Source organism: Arvicanthis niloticus, chromosome 10, assembly GCF_011762505.2.
Source record: "Arvicanthis niloticus isolate mArvNil1 chromosome 10, mArvNil1.pat.X, whole genome shotgun sequence".
NCBI classification, from domain to species: Eukaryota; Metazoa; Chordata; class Mammalia; order Rodentia; family Muridae; genus Arvicanthis; species Arvicanthis niloticus.
Window position 1 is genome coordinate 56,782,837 of NC_047667.1, and position 17,271 is coordinate 56,800,107.

At 38.7% G+C, this 17,271-nt stretch overlaps 1 protein-coding gene across 2 annotated transcripts in view; it reads left to right on the plus strand.

Annotated features, from left to right (window-relative positions):
- The window catches only part of Aida (axin interactor, dorsalization associated), a 29,093-nt gene that overhangs the window by 1,289 nt on the left and 10,533 nt on the right, over positions 1-17,271 (plus strand). For both annotated transcript variants that reach the window (XR_004607720.2, XM_034512830.2), the window contains exons 2-6: positions 5,088-5,157; positions 8,742-8,795; positions 9,192-9,246; positions 15,560-15,623; positions 15,850-15,953. Coding sequence is in view for 1 of the 2 variants with exons in the window: in XM_034512830.2 (XP_034368721.1) it covers positions 5,088-5,157; positions 8,742-8,795; positions 9,192-9,246; positions 15,560-15,623; positions 15,850-15,953 (347 nt within the window). In the remaining variant the exon portion in view is untranslated. The remainder of the gene's footprint in view (positions 1-5,087; positions 5,158-8,741; positions 8,796-9,191; positions 9,247-15,559; positions 15,624-15,849; positions 15,954-17,271) is intronic.

Below are 17,271 nucleotides of genomic sequence, written 5' to 3' on the forward strand. Positions count from 1 at the left end.
AAACCGTTCTCAACTCCCTTTCTGGAAAGAATACAGGATTGGTACAAAACTCCTATCCCTACGATAGCTACTTGTCTGGTCTGTAAGATTTGGATATAGATATTCTCTGCCCATCTTAACTGATAGAGTGCTCTCTACATTAAAAACCCAGTACTCTGGGTGTTTTGCTATGTCAGACAACTACTAACATATATTTTGGATTCCCACTTGATTTTATTTGTTTGTGTAGCTTCCCACTAGGGATAGAATTCTTTTTCTTTTTAGAAAATTAGAAAACTGGGTTCACAACATGATACCTTTGAAATCTGTGGGGGTGGGGGAGGGTTGTCTTGGGTTTTATTTGGTTTTGGTTTTATAACTTAAGAGCCTTTTTTGCTGGTATGTGAGTTAATGATAAAGTTTTATTTGATAAGACAATGGTAGAGAAATTCTGTGAATAAACTGGACGAATGTCAAGATTCCCTCCATTGTTGGAGAATGTGCCCTTGATCAGTTAGCTGATGGGCATCTGTGAGTATTACCCTCTATAGTAAATGAAAGTGTCATAGGCTGAAATGTAAGGCCACCTCTCATTTGTGATACAGTGGGACCTAGCAGCTGTTGGTACTGGGCAGCAGACCTCCCAATGGAGAGAGAAGAATACCATGTCTAATTGAAATTACAAAGGAAAATTGAATATGCAGGCTGCTTAGTGGGAATGAGAGTAACAGGCACATGTAAATCCTTTGTTGAGTCTCCACACTGACCACTGTACTAGAGAGCTGCAGAATACTCTTCCGTTGTTATAAAACGACACTGTCAGATTTCAGTAGAAATGTGGTGATTAGGCCAAACTTTGTAACTTTCAGGCTACACATAAATGAAGCCAAGAATTTACATCTTTCTAATTTACCACAAATAGAAACATGTTGCTTTTTCTTATTTAAAAAAAAAAAAAAAAAAAAAAAAAAAAAACAAAAAACAAAAAAAAAACCACACATTCTTTGGGAGGAAAGACAGAAGCCAAGGAGGCCAGTTGAAGATCATGATAATGTGAACAAGTAGTCACTGGCCAGATACCAAGAATGAAGGGAGCGGCTTACAATAATTAGGCCTTTTGATTGGGTGGCCATATTGTCTTCATAGTCATACAACATTTGGAGGCTGGTTTGTGGGGGACATGTTGGAGAGATTGTTTATGTACTCTCAATTTAAGAATACTATATTTTGTTTTGAAACTTATGTGTGTGAGAGTGGTTTGGCTGGATATATTTTTGCACATCGCATATGTGCCTGGTGCTTATATGTGGAGGTCATGTCTATCCCAGGGACTGACTTAGGTAGTCAGACTTGGCAGCTTTCTCAATTGAGTCATCTCACCTGTCCACAGTAATTTTTCTTTTATTTGCAGAATATCTGCCTGGAAGTGGTGGAAAGAAAACCTAGTTCTTCGCTATAGATGGTTGAGACACACTAATTTCTGTCCACAGAGACGATAAGGTTCCTGTCAGTCACTTATGGGCTTAAAGTGTACTTAAGTTATTTCCTGAGAGCAGTCCTATTTTACTTGTAGGATAACATAGATTGCTTTGCCTTTATGTGAGTTATGTGCACTTGTGTGTGCAGTGGACACCCTCTATCACTCCACTTTCCTTCTGAGGGAAAATCTCTCCCTGAATATTCTCTGCTAGGCTGGAAGCTAGCATGCCTCAGTGGTGCTCCTCTCTGCCTCCTCAGTGCTAGGTTGACAGGTGTGCTAGGAACACTTGACTAATTGTGTGGCTGCTGACAGACCCCCATTGTCAGGATTGTGCAGCAAGTGCTCTGAATTGTGGAGCCATCTCTCCAGTCTATTGGACTAATTTCTTACATTACCAATAATCAACTCTTTCATTTATTCATATAATTATCCAGAGCATGTAGGTTTTCTTTCAGTGCACATAATCAGGTCTCACTTTTCTTTTTAGGATTGCATTCACATGAAATTTGGGTATGTATACATGCACATACACGTGTGTGTGTGTGTGTGTGTGTGTGTGTGTGTGTGTGTGTGTTTGCCTAGACTTTTAAAGAATTTTTGTTGTTTGTTTATTTTAAATTTTAGCACTTGGGAGGAAAGGCAGGTAAGTGAAGAGGTTAGCATTTTCTACACAGCCAGTTCCAAGCCAACCAGGGAAGGCTACTTAGTGAGACCCTGTCTCAAAAACACAAAACACCACCACCAACAACTAAAAACTGAGACATACCTTATACACCACAAAACTGACATATTTTACATGTATAATGTAATGATTTTTTAAGTTAAATTTACCAGGTTACAGAGCTGTCACTGCCCTTCATTTAGAACATTTCCATCGCCTCCAAAAGGTTCCTGTGCTCCCTTTGTTACATCGAGAGTCCTTAACAGCTGCTCATCTATGATCTGTCTTCATAATGTTGTCTTTTCTGGACATTTCATATAATACTCACCTAATTCAGTTTTGTAATGGCTTGTTGAGTATAATCTTTAAGATGAATTTAGCATGTCTCATGTGTTTTGTTAGCAAACAAAATGTTATGTTGTATAAGTGCACCATGTTTTGTGTGCCCATTCACTACTTAGAGGACATTCCACTTTTGATAATTAGCAATGCTGCCCTAGACATTTCCATGCAGTTCTTTTTCAAAATTATATTTTATTTTTAATTATGGGGTGTGTGCACAAGTGTGTACAGGGGCCTGAAGTTTGGATCTCCTAGAGTTGAGCTACAGGTAGCTCTGAGCTGCCTGGCATGGATATTGGGAACCTAGCTTGGATCCTCCTCAAGAGCAGTATGCACTCTGAACTGAACCACTGAGCCACCTCTCAGCCCATGGAATTCTTTATGTGAACATGCATTTTTATCCCTTTCATGGAGATAGATACCAATAAGTAGAATTGCTGGACCTTATGCTAAATATGTGACTTTTAAAAGAAACCTGCCAAATTATTGTCCAAAGTAGGGATATCATTTCATATTTCTGCCAGCAGTGGGAAGTTTTTTTTCCCACATATCTAGCATTTCTTACTGTCTGATTACAGCCCTTCTAGAGGGTGTATAGCATACCTAACTGGTTTCAATTTACATTACACAAATGATACACACTAATAATACTCTTGCGTATCTTTTCATGTTTATTTTTTTCTCTGTAAGTCTTTGTGTGCCCTCCAGATTTTTTGCCTGTTTTTAAACATTGAACTATCTTGTACATACAAAGTTCTAAGGGTTCCCTGAACAAGAACAAATGCCATATTAGTTTTTCCATATATCTTGTCTCATATAAAGTTCATGAAAGTTTGTGAATAACACTTTGGGGGAAAGCTTTGGGAGAAAATAAATATGCAGAAGCAGCTCCTGATAGTTCTTTTGTGTCAATGGGTTTGCTATTCTGGACTTCTCATGTGAATGGAATCATAGTCTTTTAATGTGGCCTCTTTTGTTTAGCATGGTATTTTTTAAGTTCATATTTTAACATGCTATTTTAATTTTAGTCTTTCTTTTGGCTAAATATTTCTTTAAAAATTCTATGTGTGTAGGTGTTTTGTCTATATGTATGTATGTGTGCCACATGTGTGCCTGGTGTCCACAGAGGTTAAGAAGAGGGTTGCTTATCCCTTAGGACTGGAGTTAACGATAGTTGTGAATTGCCAGGTAGGTGCTGGGAATTAAACCTGGCGCTTCTGCAGGAGTAACTGTGCTCTCAACTGCTGAGCTATGTTTTTAGACATAGTGACAAGCCCTTTATTGAATGGGTGTCCCACATTTTATTTAGTCACTCATTAGTCATTGAACATTTTAGTTTCTACTTTTCAGTTGTGAATAATGCATGTGTATATAAAAATATTTCATGTGAACATATATTTTGAGTTCTTTGAGATGTATGTATACCTAGTAGTTTAGAGTTGTTAGGTCATGTAGTAAGTCTGTAGTTAGTTATTTGGCAAACCACCAAACTTTTTATACGATTGGTACCAGTTTGTTTTTTTATCAGCTATGAGTAAGGGTCCTGATTTTTTTCCACACCCACCAATATCTGTTATTTTTTCCTTTTGTTTTATTTTTTAAAATCATGCAATACATCTCTGGTTGGGAAAGGTTACAGGTCATTTAGTATGCCTTTTCTTATGACCAGTCATGTGGATCTCTTCATGTTCTTATTGGCCCTTTCCATCTCTCAAGAAAAGTCCTTATTTGAATCATTTTCCTCAAACTGGACACTCCCTCTCCTCCCTCTCTCCCTCTCCCTCTCCCTCTCCCTCCTCCCTCCTCCCTCCTCCCTCCTCCCTCCTCCCTCCCCTCCCCCTCCCATTCCCCTCCCCCCTTCTCTGTTTCTGTGTTTTAAATGTCAGTCCTTTTTGTTATACTGTTCAACAAATAGAGTAGTAATGTTTATCCAACCTTGAAAACACTGAGGGCCTACCTGCTATTTGCAGGCATGTGTATACCATGTGTGTGGAGGTCAGAGGGCAACTTGGGAAAGTTGGTTTATGTGGGCCTTGGGGATCGAATTTGGGTCATGAGACTTCATGGAAGTCCTCTCTCTGGCCCATGGCTTCTGTTTTTACAGTATGCTGATATTTGGGTAATCAGTAGTTTCTGTTTTTGAATGTTGGAATTTTTCTTTTCAAAAGCAAGTACCTTCAACAAGTAGATTTCGATAAAGTATTTGTATTTTGTCATGGCTGTAATTTGGATTTGGACTAATCAGCAGGTTGATAGTAGATTGGTAAGGCATCTCTAGTCAGTACAGCTATTGGTGCTGGGCTGTAAAGTCTACACTGAATCTGAGTAACTGCCTCTGGCTGGTTGCAGAAGAACCCGTCTGTGCTAAGGAAGGCTGGATTCGATGTTCTGGGAGACCCTCTTCAGGCCTAGCATTTTACTTTATTGTCTTAGCTCCACTTCTGCCCAGTGAAATGTTGTGAAAATAGTGTAGCGTATTTATAGTTTGTGTCTAAGGGTGGGAGGCTGACATTATTACAACAAAGCATTGTGCTTCCCTGTATTTGAAAGATTGAACTGTATCATCTTGCTGCTGTTGAGATAGCTTGCTTGTTTTCAATTCTAAACAATGTTTTCTTCTTACAGATTAGCAAGACATTTACAGAAGGAGGCCCAAGCTCAACACAATAATTCTGAATTCACAGAAGAACAAAAGGTACCATAAAGAAATCTCTAGGTGCACATGGTTCCCACTGATAAGGAAAGGGCTATAATATTACTGTATGTATGTTCTCAGGGCTGACCGTTTGCTATTGGATAAATGATTGGTGTGATCTTCCCTGGGCAAGACTGCCCTGCTCTTAGTACTCCTTCGTTACCTTAGTTCTTTGTGTAGGTCTGGGGCCTCATGGGCTTTCCCTTGTCCATTTGGCATGTCCATTGTTGGGTAGGGTGGGTTGTTGTTGTTTTGAGACAAGGTGTCTCACTATGTAGCCCTGCTATGGTGGAACTCACTATGTAGACCATGATGGTCTTAAACTCACAGAGTTTCTCCTGCCTCTGCCTCCCAAGTGCTAGGATTAAAGGCATGTACCACCATGGCTGGAAACTTATGATTCTTACTTGAGCCTGTTCATGATTAGTTTACTTAGCATTCATTTTAGTTTTCAATTGTCTTGTTATTATGACAACTGATTGTAATAGCCAGTAGAAGCTGCCAAATGTTTCATTCCATCAAATTCCCCACTTGGTATAGTAGGTTTTTTTGTTTGTTTTTAATGTATGTTTCCACATAGAACATCCTGACTCAGGAGACTGAGAAAGCTTTTCCCTGTTTTGAGCCAAATTTAGTGGTAATGAGAATTCAGTGCTATATGCGTGTATATATTTAGGGTCTGCCTTTCTATCTCTGTTTTTTTTTCTACCTGCATCTGTTCATTCTTATTCTCTCTCTGTCTCTCTCTGTCTCTCTCTCTCTCTCTGTCTCTCTCTCTCTCTCTCTCTCTCTCTCTCTCTCACACACACACACACACACACACACACACACACACACTCTCACTCTCTCTCCCCAGCTAGACAGAAGATCACTAATTACTTAAATGTAAATGTTAAAAATTTAAGTCTAGACTTCTGATTGCATGGGCATCTTGATATTGAGCATTATCAAACTTATAAAGCCTTTGATTAACATTTTAAAAAGTTGTATAAAAGCAAAAAGGAGAAGGGGGCATGGGACAGGGGTTTTCTAGGGAGGGGAAATGGGGAAAGGGGATGGCATCTGAAATGTAAATAAAATATCCAATAAAAAAAGAATGCAAAGAAAAAAGATATTTACAATTAGTAAAAAAAATTAAGTCTAGATTAGGTGAGACTATATTCTTTATATGTGTTTCATTTTTCCTTATATAAATTGAATATTTCATAGCACAATTACTTTATTTTTTATATTTTCTCATAATTGATCTTTTGAGCTATCAATTTCCCTAGGCAATGACAAAGTAAACTAGCATTTACCTACATTTTCTATACTGTACTAAGTATGAACAATTAGTTTTTGAGTGAGTGTTAATAATTTAAGTCTGAAGTTAGACTTACCTTATCTTCAGTGCTTAGTCTTTTTTTTTTTTTTTTTTTTTTTTTTTAAAGCTGGTTATGGGGTTGGGGGTGGGAAGGTTTTGAGGCAGGGTTTCTCTGTGTAGCCCTGGCTGTCCTAGAACTCACTTTGTAGACAGGCTGGCCTTGAACTCAGAGATGGATGTATCTGCCTCTGCCTCCTGAGCACTGACTGGGACTAAAGGTGTGTGTCACCTCTGCCTGGCTGCTTCATCTTTTTTTTTTTTTTTTTTTTTTTTTTTTTTTTTTTTTTAAATTATTTATTATTAAGGTGTGTGTGAGAGAACAGTCTTCAGGAGTTGGTTCTTTCTTTCTGCCCTCACCTCTTAGGTGGCAGGCTTGTACAGCAGACACGGTTATCCCTTCTGTTCCCTGGGCCGTCTGGCTTCTCAGTGCTTACTCTTATTGCCTGTGGAGTCTGACATCTAGACTTGAGTTACTTAATCGCGTTTCTGCATTGTTTCAGTAGAGCACAGCATTTTGACCTCAAGAGCAACTGAGGTTGGGTGACATTTCTTAAACCAGTTGTGAATACTGCCTGTTGTGCTATCGCGCAGTACATTTCTGTATAAAAGCTCTTGAGTCTACAGGAAGGAAAGTTTGCAGCTAAGAGTTTACTAGTGACCTCCCGGTTGTTAAACTACGTTTTTATCTTAGGTGTTAAGTGTATTTAATTAAACAGACTCCATAATTAAAAAAATACCAACCAACACCAATCAAACAGTAGTCCCTGGGGGAAGGAGGGAACAAGAAAAAGACGTGGTGGATGCTGTCATCTTAAAATACTTAGAGTATGGATATATCTCAGTACAAATAGAATTTTTTTTTTTAAATTAAAAGACATTTAATTTTGTGTCTGTGTGTTTCGCCCATATGCATGTTTATGTACCACTTACATGCCCGGTGCTCATAGAAGCCAGAAGAGGTTTACATAATCAGTGCATCCGTATATCTTAGTGCAAATAGAATTCTTTTCAAGATCTTTAAAACTAATTTTTTGTATGGATGTTTTGCCTGTATGCATGTCTATCTACCACTTGTATACCTGGTGCCCACAGAAGTCAGAAGAGGGTGTTAGATCTCTGCACCTGAAGTTACAGGTGGTTATGAGCTGCCAAGTCCTTGATGGGTCTTGAACCCAAGTCCTCTGCAAGAGCAACCAGTACTCTTTAACTGCCTTCTCTCCAGCTCTTAGTTTTGTTTTTTAAATATGTAAGAAGTTATATCTAAATATATAACTTTACTTTTTCAAGCCTTTCCTTCTGCTCAGGACTTGAAGCAGGTGAACTGTCACTTTCCTGAACTCTGTAATTTTAGAGCCTCTATTTGCTTCCTCAGCAGCTCTCACTGTGTCTCAGTAAGGCTTGGATAGCTCCCTTTGCTGAAGCTTTAGATGCTTGTATCCATGCTTTGTATGACATGAGTCTGTGCCTTACGTTACGTCACAGAGGAGATGAGCTCATTGAAAGAGGGGGCTATGCCTAGACATTAGTGTCTATTTTATATCCTGTTCACAATGTATCTGACTGTACAATACCGTTTATTATAAATTCTGGCTTTGCTTTGTACTAAGTATGTATTTAAATAAGTTAGATTTGCTTCAGTCAGAATTGCATTATGCTAGGATACTACTAATAAATTGAGAAATTTTAAATTCTTTGGTGAGTTTTAGGCTTATTGGAGAAGTCATAAGACAGCTTGGAAGGACCCATGGAATTGAGTATTTTTCATTGTCATTCTTTCTGCAACATTTGTATTTATTCTTAATTAACTAATTAATTAATCTATTTATTTTTGTGACAGGTCTCTATGTAGCCCTGGCTGTCCTGAAACTCTGTAGACCAGGCTGGCCTTGAACTCACTGAGATCTGCCTGTCTCTGATTCTCTGAGTACTGAGATAAAAGGCATGCAACAATGCCCAGCTATTTAAATTTAACTGATGCAGAAAAACATTCAAATTATACATATTAATGGGCAACCAGATTATTGATTGATTGATTGAGGCAGGTTCTTATTATGTATCACTGACTATGCTGGAACTTGCTACATGCACCAGGCTGTGAGGTCTACAGAGAAATAAAGTTTAATTTGTTTTTAAAAAAATTAGAAACCTCTTATTGGTAAAACAAAAAAATTTACCGAATTGTATTTTATATTACAGTGTTTTTTTATTTTTCTCCCTACAGAAAACCATAGGCAAAATTGCAACATGTTTGGAATTGCGAAGTGCAGCATTACAGGTAAATGGGTTTTGGTTTTTTTTTTTTTTTTTCAATTTTCTAATATGATCATTCTGTGGAAACATTAGGTGTTCATGCCAAAAGCTGTGTCATCTCAGAAGAGTTTTACAAGTATGGGAGATTATCAGTAGCATGCATATGTACATGAGTTAATTCATATTTTGTAAACTATAGAAGTCAAAGATAGAACTTTAATTTTTTTCTATTACATTTAGCCTGAATATTCTAAAAATGCAAAACAAACAAAACCCAGTTTGGCATTTTTCATTTTCTACTTTGAAAGCAAGAAATTAGATTTTGAATAATTTTAAGTATTTGGTTTTTGCCACTTAAGAGACATAGGGTACAGTGAAATCTTTGTAGTAAAAAGATGTAATGTGCATTGTTTAAATTTAGTCCACACAGTCCCAAGAAGAGTTTAAACTGGAGGACCTGAAGAAGCTAGAACCAAGTAAGTTTTATCTTCTGGTACTCTTGTGGTCTCTTTTAGGGAAATAATTCATTGTAGATATTAACACTATTTAGCATAGATGGTGATTTTCTCTTAATATCTAGTAATATAGCATCCTTTGAGTCCTTTTTTTAAGTTCCTACAGTATTTGTAGTAGTTACAGTTTGATGTAAATATATATTGGTCTTTATTTTGTTTTGTTGTCATTTATAACACTAGTTTCTTTGGAAAGCGTTTACAGAAGATCCTAAGGAAGACATAAGCTGTGGCACTGATGCCATCCATCCTACATGGCACGGAGCTGTAGCCTTCTGTGGGCCTTGCTAGAAAAGACTCCTTTGCGGAGTCCATTTTCCCCTCTTTCTTTACAACTTTCTGATGGAAATAATTTCTTCAAATATTTTGGTGGTAAAGATGCTTCTCAAAAGGCTGCTGACACTTTGTTTTCCCTTTGTTTTTTTGGCTGGTTCAGATGAATGCTCACTTTGTTGAAATGTCTGCAGTATGGGCAGAGGTGAAGATGACAGTGAACCTTAAGCCAGTACCACTGAGATGGGATTGCACTGCTCAACATGTGTTTGTAAATGGGGAAGAACAGTTTTCAAAGCCATCTCTTAAGGCAGATTTCTAAGTAGGGAATCATAAAATCATAGCAGCGAGAACATGGTGGAATCTTGTTGTGGTCATATTCTCTCACTGTATAGTTGAAGAATGAGATGAAATGACTAGCCTTGTCTCTCTGCAGCCCTTAGTAGCTGAGCAGGACCTGAATCAGGAGAGCAGAGTTTGTATTAGTGCAATCCTTTGGGTGTCTCCATACCTTGGGTGAAGGGTGAAAGACTGAAGAGATTGTTCATATCAATTTCACAAGCTGCCAATTCCCAGCTCACAGCAAGTCTGAGAAAGGCAGACAGATGTAAGTTTCTAAAGGAGTGAAATGTACGTGGAATGGAAGGACTAGGGTAGAAAGAGGATTGCAGAGTCAGTACTAAGAGGGATCAGGTTTCTGTTGTTTTGTTTGGGTTGGTAGAGAGAAACAACAAAGAACACAGGAACACAGATCTGCTGTGATTCTGGTGGCTTTTCTACAATTGTTAGCTGATCAAATTTCATCTCTTCAGAGCAAGATCCTTCTGCATATGGCAAGAATTATGATGAACTATGTCATTTTAGTAGTTTTGGTTACTTTGTGTAATGCAGACCATGACCTTTTTGTTGTAAGAACTGTAATTTTATATTCCTAAATAGTTTTTACCTGTACTCAGTAATATAGGAATGCCAATCAAATAATGTAAAAAGTTTTAATTTTTTTTTTTTGGCCACATTTTCTTATGCCTAGAGCTTTTAGGATTTCTTTAAAAAGCATTACGTAAGTTTTTTTTTTATTTGTAGCTTCATTGAGATGATATTTAGATACCATAGAAGTATAATTCCTACTTTGTATTGTCTTGACATTGCAGCCATCACCACTGTCAATTTCAGGATACTTTCATGACCCTCAACAGAAGCCCTGTACCCACTAGCATCATTCGTTTCCCTACCAATCCTGACCTACACCAATTTCCAATTCTAGGCAACCACTAATTTAATTTGTCTATAGACTTGTCTATTCTTAACATTTTATACAAATGGAACCATATATGGTCTTCTATGACTGGCTATATATAAGATATTTTGGAGAACAATATCTGTAATCATTCTTTGTAATTCTTTGATTGGTTGCTTTTCTTTCTTTCCTTCTCTCTCTCTCTCTCCCCATTCTCTCTCCTCTCTCTCTCTCCTCCCTCTCTTTCTCTCTCTTCTCTCTTTCTCTGTTTCTCTCTCATTTGCTTATTTGTTTTTGAGAGTCATCAGCTGAATGACTTGGCATTTGGAGAAATCCCTCAGCTGCCTCTTGCTAATGACAACTCTGACACTCATTGATGCCCTTGTGCTTGCAGATAGCAGGAATGGGTCTGGGATATGTTAATCCTAAATGCCATAGCTTTCTATCTAGTTCAAACTTCTTAGTGGAATATTAGACTAAGAGTGGTTTGCTATTCCTCTTGCTTGCTTTTTTAAAGGCTTTTATTTGTATTTTAAAGATTTATATTAGATTTATTTTGCTTTGTTTTGATGAGATGGCAAGGCCTTGCTGTGTATAACCCAGTCTTATCTGAAACTCAATTCTCTCCTGCCTTAGCCTCCCAAGTATGGGCATTACAGTAATTTACCACTAACTTTGCCTTCATTTTATTATATTTTGAATTAATATGCTTTTCATTTGAACTTCTTGACCTTAAAGTTATTTTATGTCTATCTTATCTATATCTTATCCTATATCTATCTATATCTATTTATGTATCTATCTATCCATCCGTCTGTCTGTCTGTCTGTCTGGAAGAGTAGAAGGCTCACTGTCTGGGTAGACATCAGAGGATAAGTGCAGGACAGCTTGTAGAAATTGGTTCTCTCCTTCCACTGTATGGGTCCCAGGAATCAAACAGGTCCTTGAACCTGGCAGCAAGCACATTTATTTACCCACTAAGCTATCTTCTGGACCTGTCTTGATACTTCTGGATGATTAACTTGCTGTTTTTCTGGAAGGAGCAGAGCTATGTCTAGTTTACCTCAGTATAACAAACTTTGTAATTTTTAGTTTATCAAAGTAGAGCACTTAGAAGTTATTTCTATCAAAAAAATTTTCTGCAAGTCAGTGTTTAACTATATTTTAGATGAAATAGTCTTGGCCAAGCTTTCCCTTGATTATGCTTCTTCTGTGGAAAAATAATGACAGCAGCTTTCAGTCTGTTGGACCGAGGTAGTTCATTTTGCTAATGTTTTCTTTCCTTAGAAGTTTTTTTAATCTCTTGAAGTTCCTGTCTGAAGTTCATATTAAAACTGTGATTGTAGTAATTCTAATAACTTTTGTTTTACCTTTTCAGAATGTACTGCTTACTCCAACACATTTTCTCCCACCCTAATAAAATTCCTTTCCAATAACCCATCCTTTAGAGTACCACAGAAATCCCACTTTCTGCAAGCTTTCTGTGCTCTCCTTAGCCTCAGCTAACCACCTCCTCCTCCTCTCTGTTTTGTGCTGTTCTTATATCCACAGTCAGAGGCTGCCCTGCCCTGTGTTACCCTTGTTTCTATTTATTTCATTCTTCAGCGTCGTCACAGCCTTGGACTTGCCCATGCACAGTCAGTCTATGCAGTGCTTTGTTTACAGTATAAGCCTGTGCTATAGTCAATAGATTTGAGTGTCTTAAGAGGGAATCTTCTTACATAGCTTTAAAAAAAAAATTCAGAATGAAAGTAGCTTTCCATTTTTGCCTACCGTGAAGTGATACATTGCTATAAGAACATGTGTTGAAATTTGCATGTGTGTCGTTTTTTATAGCAGGACCTGATGGCAGGTCCATTCCCGAAGTCAGAAGGGCGGGGAACACTGAGTCTCAGTAGGAGAGGGCAGAGTGCTTGTGAGTGCATGAAACTGAAGGTTCATGTGAATGGTCCTAACTAAGGGGGTGTAAAACATTTAGGGAGGCCTGTGGAGAGCAAAACTGCTCAGAGTGCAAGACACTTGCCACCAAGCCTAAGTTCAATCCCCAGGACCCACATAGTGCAAGGAAAGAACCTATTCCCAAAAGCTGTCCTCTGACCTCTACAGTGCATGCAAACAAAGTACGTAAAATGTACCAAGAAACAAACCAGTGAAGCCTGGCTTATGGAAGCAGGCCATTGGGAGTGTTCTCGACGTTGGTTTTATAGAGGAGCACATGTGCCTCCAGAGACCACAGCAGGCTTCAGATCCCCTGCAACTGAAGTTAAAGGTAGTTGTGAACTAACTACCTTGAGTGAGTGCTTGGAACTGAATTGAGGTTCTCTCAAAGAATAGTACATGCTCTTAAATGCTGAGCCATCTCTCCAGCTCTAAGTTTTTCTTATCCAAAGCACTGATACCTGAAAAAAGAAGTTTACAAAATGCAAAATATTTGCAGATGTGGTAACACATGCCTCTGTGTAATTACTGCACTCTGAAGGCAGAGGCAGAAGGATTAGGAATTCAACTCTAGCCTCAACTATGTAGGGAGTTTAAGACCAGCCTGACCTACATGAAACCCTCTGGCCTAAGGGAAATATTCTTTATAACTAATGTAGCTTTCAGCTTCTTTTATTTGTTTAAGGGTTGGCTTTTTCTAATTATTATAAAATATGATATTTGTGTTGTATCTAATATGAATGACAAATGCTGTCATCCTTGCTCCCATTTTTTAGTGTTACTATGTGACACTAAGTGAGTAATTGCTGGTTACTGAGGTAATGGTTTACTGTAATCATAAAGTTCAGAAGGGATATTGTTATGTTTTGAAAAGGCAGAACCTCTCTGTGAGGCAGGAAATGTAGGATTCTAGTCCGTGACAAGGAAAACTGGTGAGTATTGATTCCCGCAAGCAGCTCAGGTTTCGGCTTCCTCTCTCCATCTAACCGTCTGGGAAGGAAGAGGCACTCCCTGTCCAGGATTGGGAAAGCACACTGCTTTAGCATAGTTATACAAGCATTCAGCAGTGGGATTGTAGGCTGAGATTTTATTTAAACCTACTTTGGTCTTCTGATAACTTTCTCTTGTTTGTAAACTTTGTATTATTGGAAGAAGCCAGACTCAAGCTGAATAGATGTTTGTTCAAGAGGGGTGGGAAGGCTGTGTGAGGTCAGGGTGAGGCACTTTCACAGAGGGAATTCTAGGTTGAGATACTGAGTGAAACTGTCAAAAAAAAAAAAAAAAAAAAAAAAGCCCCCCACCCACCCATGCCCCAAAGCTCTGCTTCCTTCTCTGAGCCAATATTGCTCTTGCTTCTTCTGGAATACTGAACAGCTCTGACCCCAGAGTGGCTATGAATAATGCTCTGTCCCGAGTCACAGCTCCAGTGTCTTCTCACAACGTAGTTTTGAAGCACTGACCCGTGGACTTGAGCTGCTCCACCATCTCTCTGCCCATTCCCACAGCTTCCTGTGTATCCGTCCTAACGGTGTCCACGCTGGTGCACGAGCCTCTTGACTTGTTGGCATCCATAGTCTGAGTGTACATCTCAATCTAAAACCTGTCCACAGCCAGTATTCATGTGTGAAGACTTCCCTTGAGGATAAGCTCTACTGAGTCTAGATCTATAATATGTTAAAATATGTAATGAAATTTTATCATGAGAGGCTTCAGAAGAATAACTTTTCTGCCACAGATTTTCAGTTTTATGCCATTGAGGGGCCAGTTTTATTCAAGACAGAATAAAACATGGTGTGATGCTCTTCTGCTGTCTTCTAGCATGCTCATATTTATATGATATCTGGTCTATTTGTTGACGTGTTTGTTGTCTGTTTTTCTTGAGTTTGGTTTAAGATCCATTTAGGAATTCTTGATCACTGTATCCTAGGAGAGTCTAAACCATCATGGGCAGCTAAACCATCATGGGCAGTAAGTACACAGTTACTAAGAAAAGGAAGACGGTAGAAGAGTATGGGGAGGAGCTAGAGAGAGAGAAAGCAGATCAGTGAGAACTGGGCCTGCTGGATAACAATGGACAGTCATTGGAACATGCCAGGCCATTGCCACTGGCGCCTCTGGAAGTTAAAGGCTGAGTGTGCTGAACACTAAGACACAAGAGCCTCTTGTGTTGCCCATTTCCTACTGTGGGTCCACCTACATGTAATTTGCAACTTACTATGGGGACCTGTAAGGCTGGAAGTAAAACACTGAGTTACATATTTAGGTCACTTCTGCAGATACAGCAGTATCACAAAGCATCTCCCTCTATCTTATGTGCCCAAAGGGAGCTGTGGGAGGCAAGCAACCACAGCCAGGATACAGGACCATGTTGTCTAGAGACTTCTCTTGAAGATAAACACTACTCTATCTATATCTGTAATATATGGAGATATACAGTAAGTTTTATCATAAAAGGAATATGATAAGTATAACCATGCTAACACAAACTATATCAGTTTGGTGATATTGAGGAGAAAAGTTAAGACAAAATAAGATATGTTCCTGTGTCTCTCTGATTGCCATCTTTAATGTCAGTCCTTTTAGTTAAAGCAGTACAGGGAGGAGGTACCTCATGTCTCACCCAGGACCTTGTACATAGTAGAGAAAGGTTTAGGGGCTAATTTTCCTCAGACCTTCTGCAAACAAATACATAGTGGCTCTGGAAAGATAGTCTGGAAATTTAAAAATATATTTAAATGTGCTTGGTAAAATTGACTAAAAATTAGCTCTCTCAGCTACAATGTTTGGTTTTCATAGAAAAATTCATGTTTCTTTGTCTTTTTATTATAGTCCTGAAGAATATTCTTACATATAATAAAGAATTCCCATTTGATGTTCAGCCTATCCCATTAAGGTATTCACATTTCTCTTCCTCCCTTATTGTCTTCTTTATACCTGCTTTTCAGATACTTCTGTTGTTGCTTTATATACTTGTATCATTGATAATGATTGATACCAACATTGGTAACAATATGTCACCCTCTTAAAATATTTAACATCCTGAGGAACTGCTCTGAAGTTTTGCTGGTGTACTAAGTGCTCATTGTTTAAGGTTTTCTTCTTCTCTTTTTTCCATGTAGACGGATTTTAGCACCTGGTGAAGAAGAGAATTTGGAATTTGAAGAAGATGAGGAAGGTGGTGCTGGAGCAGGACCTCCTGATTCTTTCTCTGCTAGAGTCCCTGGTGAGCATCCTTCCCCAGGACATGCCTTGCTTTATCCTGCAGGACACGTGGAAGAGAGGAAACCCTCTCCAGAGCCATGGACAACCAGTCGTAAGCAGAGTTCCATGGCTAGGCCTCTGTCAGTGTTTAGGCACACAGTGTGACAGGATCGTTGCTTTAGGTCCTCAGAACACATGTTGAGAGATTCACCCATATCCACAGCTCACAAGCTACTGCTCATATAAACAGTTGAGGTGTTACAGGATGAACAGGGACAGATGGAAGTCCTCATCAGATCTAAGATCCCAAATGCCAACCACAGGTCAGCCTTGCAAGTAGGCTTTGCCTTGGGCCCACAGTATCAGTCTGTGTCTGTGGTACATAATTAGTCTTTAACTGAATTGTAGTTGGTATACCTTTACCTAAGAGGCATAAAGGATACACACTGAGCCTTTTTTTATTTGTGGACAAGCTTGAATGAAGATTCCTTCCCTGTGAATATAAATAACTTTAGGGAAATAATGCACAGTAGCTGTTACGACTGGAGGTCCTTTTTGGGTACAAGACATTAGTTCTAGTCCGTTTTGCTTCTGAAGACAGATGCTTCTTTCTTTTTTTAATTATTAGATTTACTCATCTTTAAAATTTCATGTGTTTTGCTTGAAGTATGTGTGTGTACCACATGCATGCCTAGTGTCTACAGTTACTAGCCATTATTACTGTTGAGTTAAATACCATTTTATATAGACTTTTTAAAAGAACCAGCTATGAAAGATGGGATTAAGAAATTTGGCTATCTTAGTATGAAATTCTCATAGAAGACACTGTTAGAGACCAGGCTTATCTAAGCAGCCTGTCTGTGGTCTGTGGTGTTAGACAAGGCAGAGTCTGCTGTCTTCTGGGAGACATTAGAAGCCTGACTTGGGCAGAAGGATCATGGGTGCCCTAGCACATTCGTCATGCCTTTCATGCTCTGGTGCCACCAACAGAGGTGTGTCCACATGGTGAGACTCAGCAAGCTGCATTTGAATTTTAGGCATTTTAAATGTGTGTGTTTCAGCACAGTATTCTTTAAAAAGGAAAAACCCTCTTAAGCTGTTTTTTTTTTTTTTTTTTTAACATATTAGAGATGTCTTACAACTTAATAAGGAAAGGACATTTCAACACCCTCTTCAGAAAGGTGTGCCACCCTGTTGACCTTCAGAGTGCCTCTCCACACCTAAATTTGAGTAAAGCACTACAGAAAACCAAATCCCTGAGGACTACAACAGCACTCACTTGCAAGTGCAGCCCTGAGCAGCTTTTTACTAAGGTGCTAAGTTTCAAACTCAGGTCATGA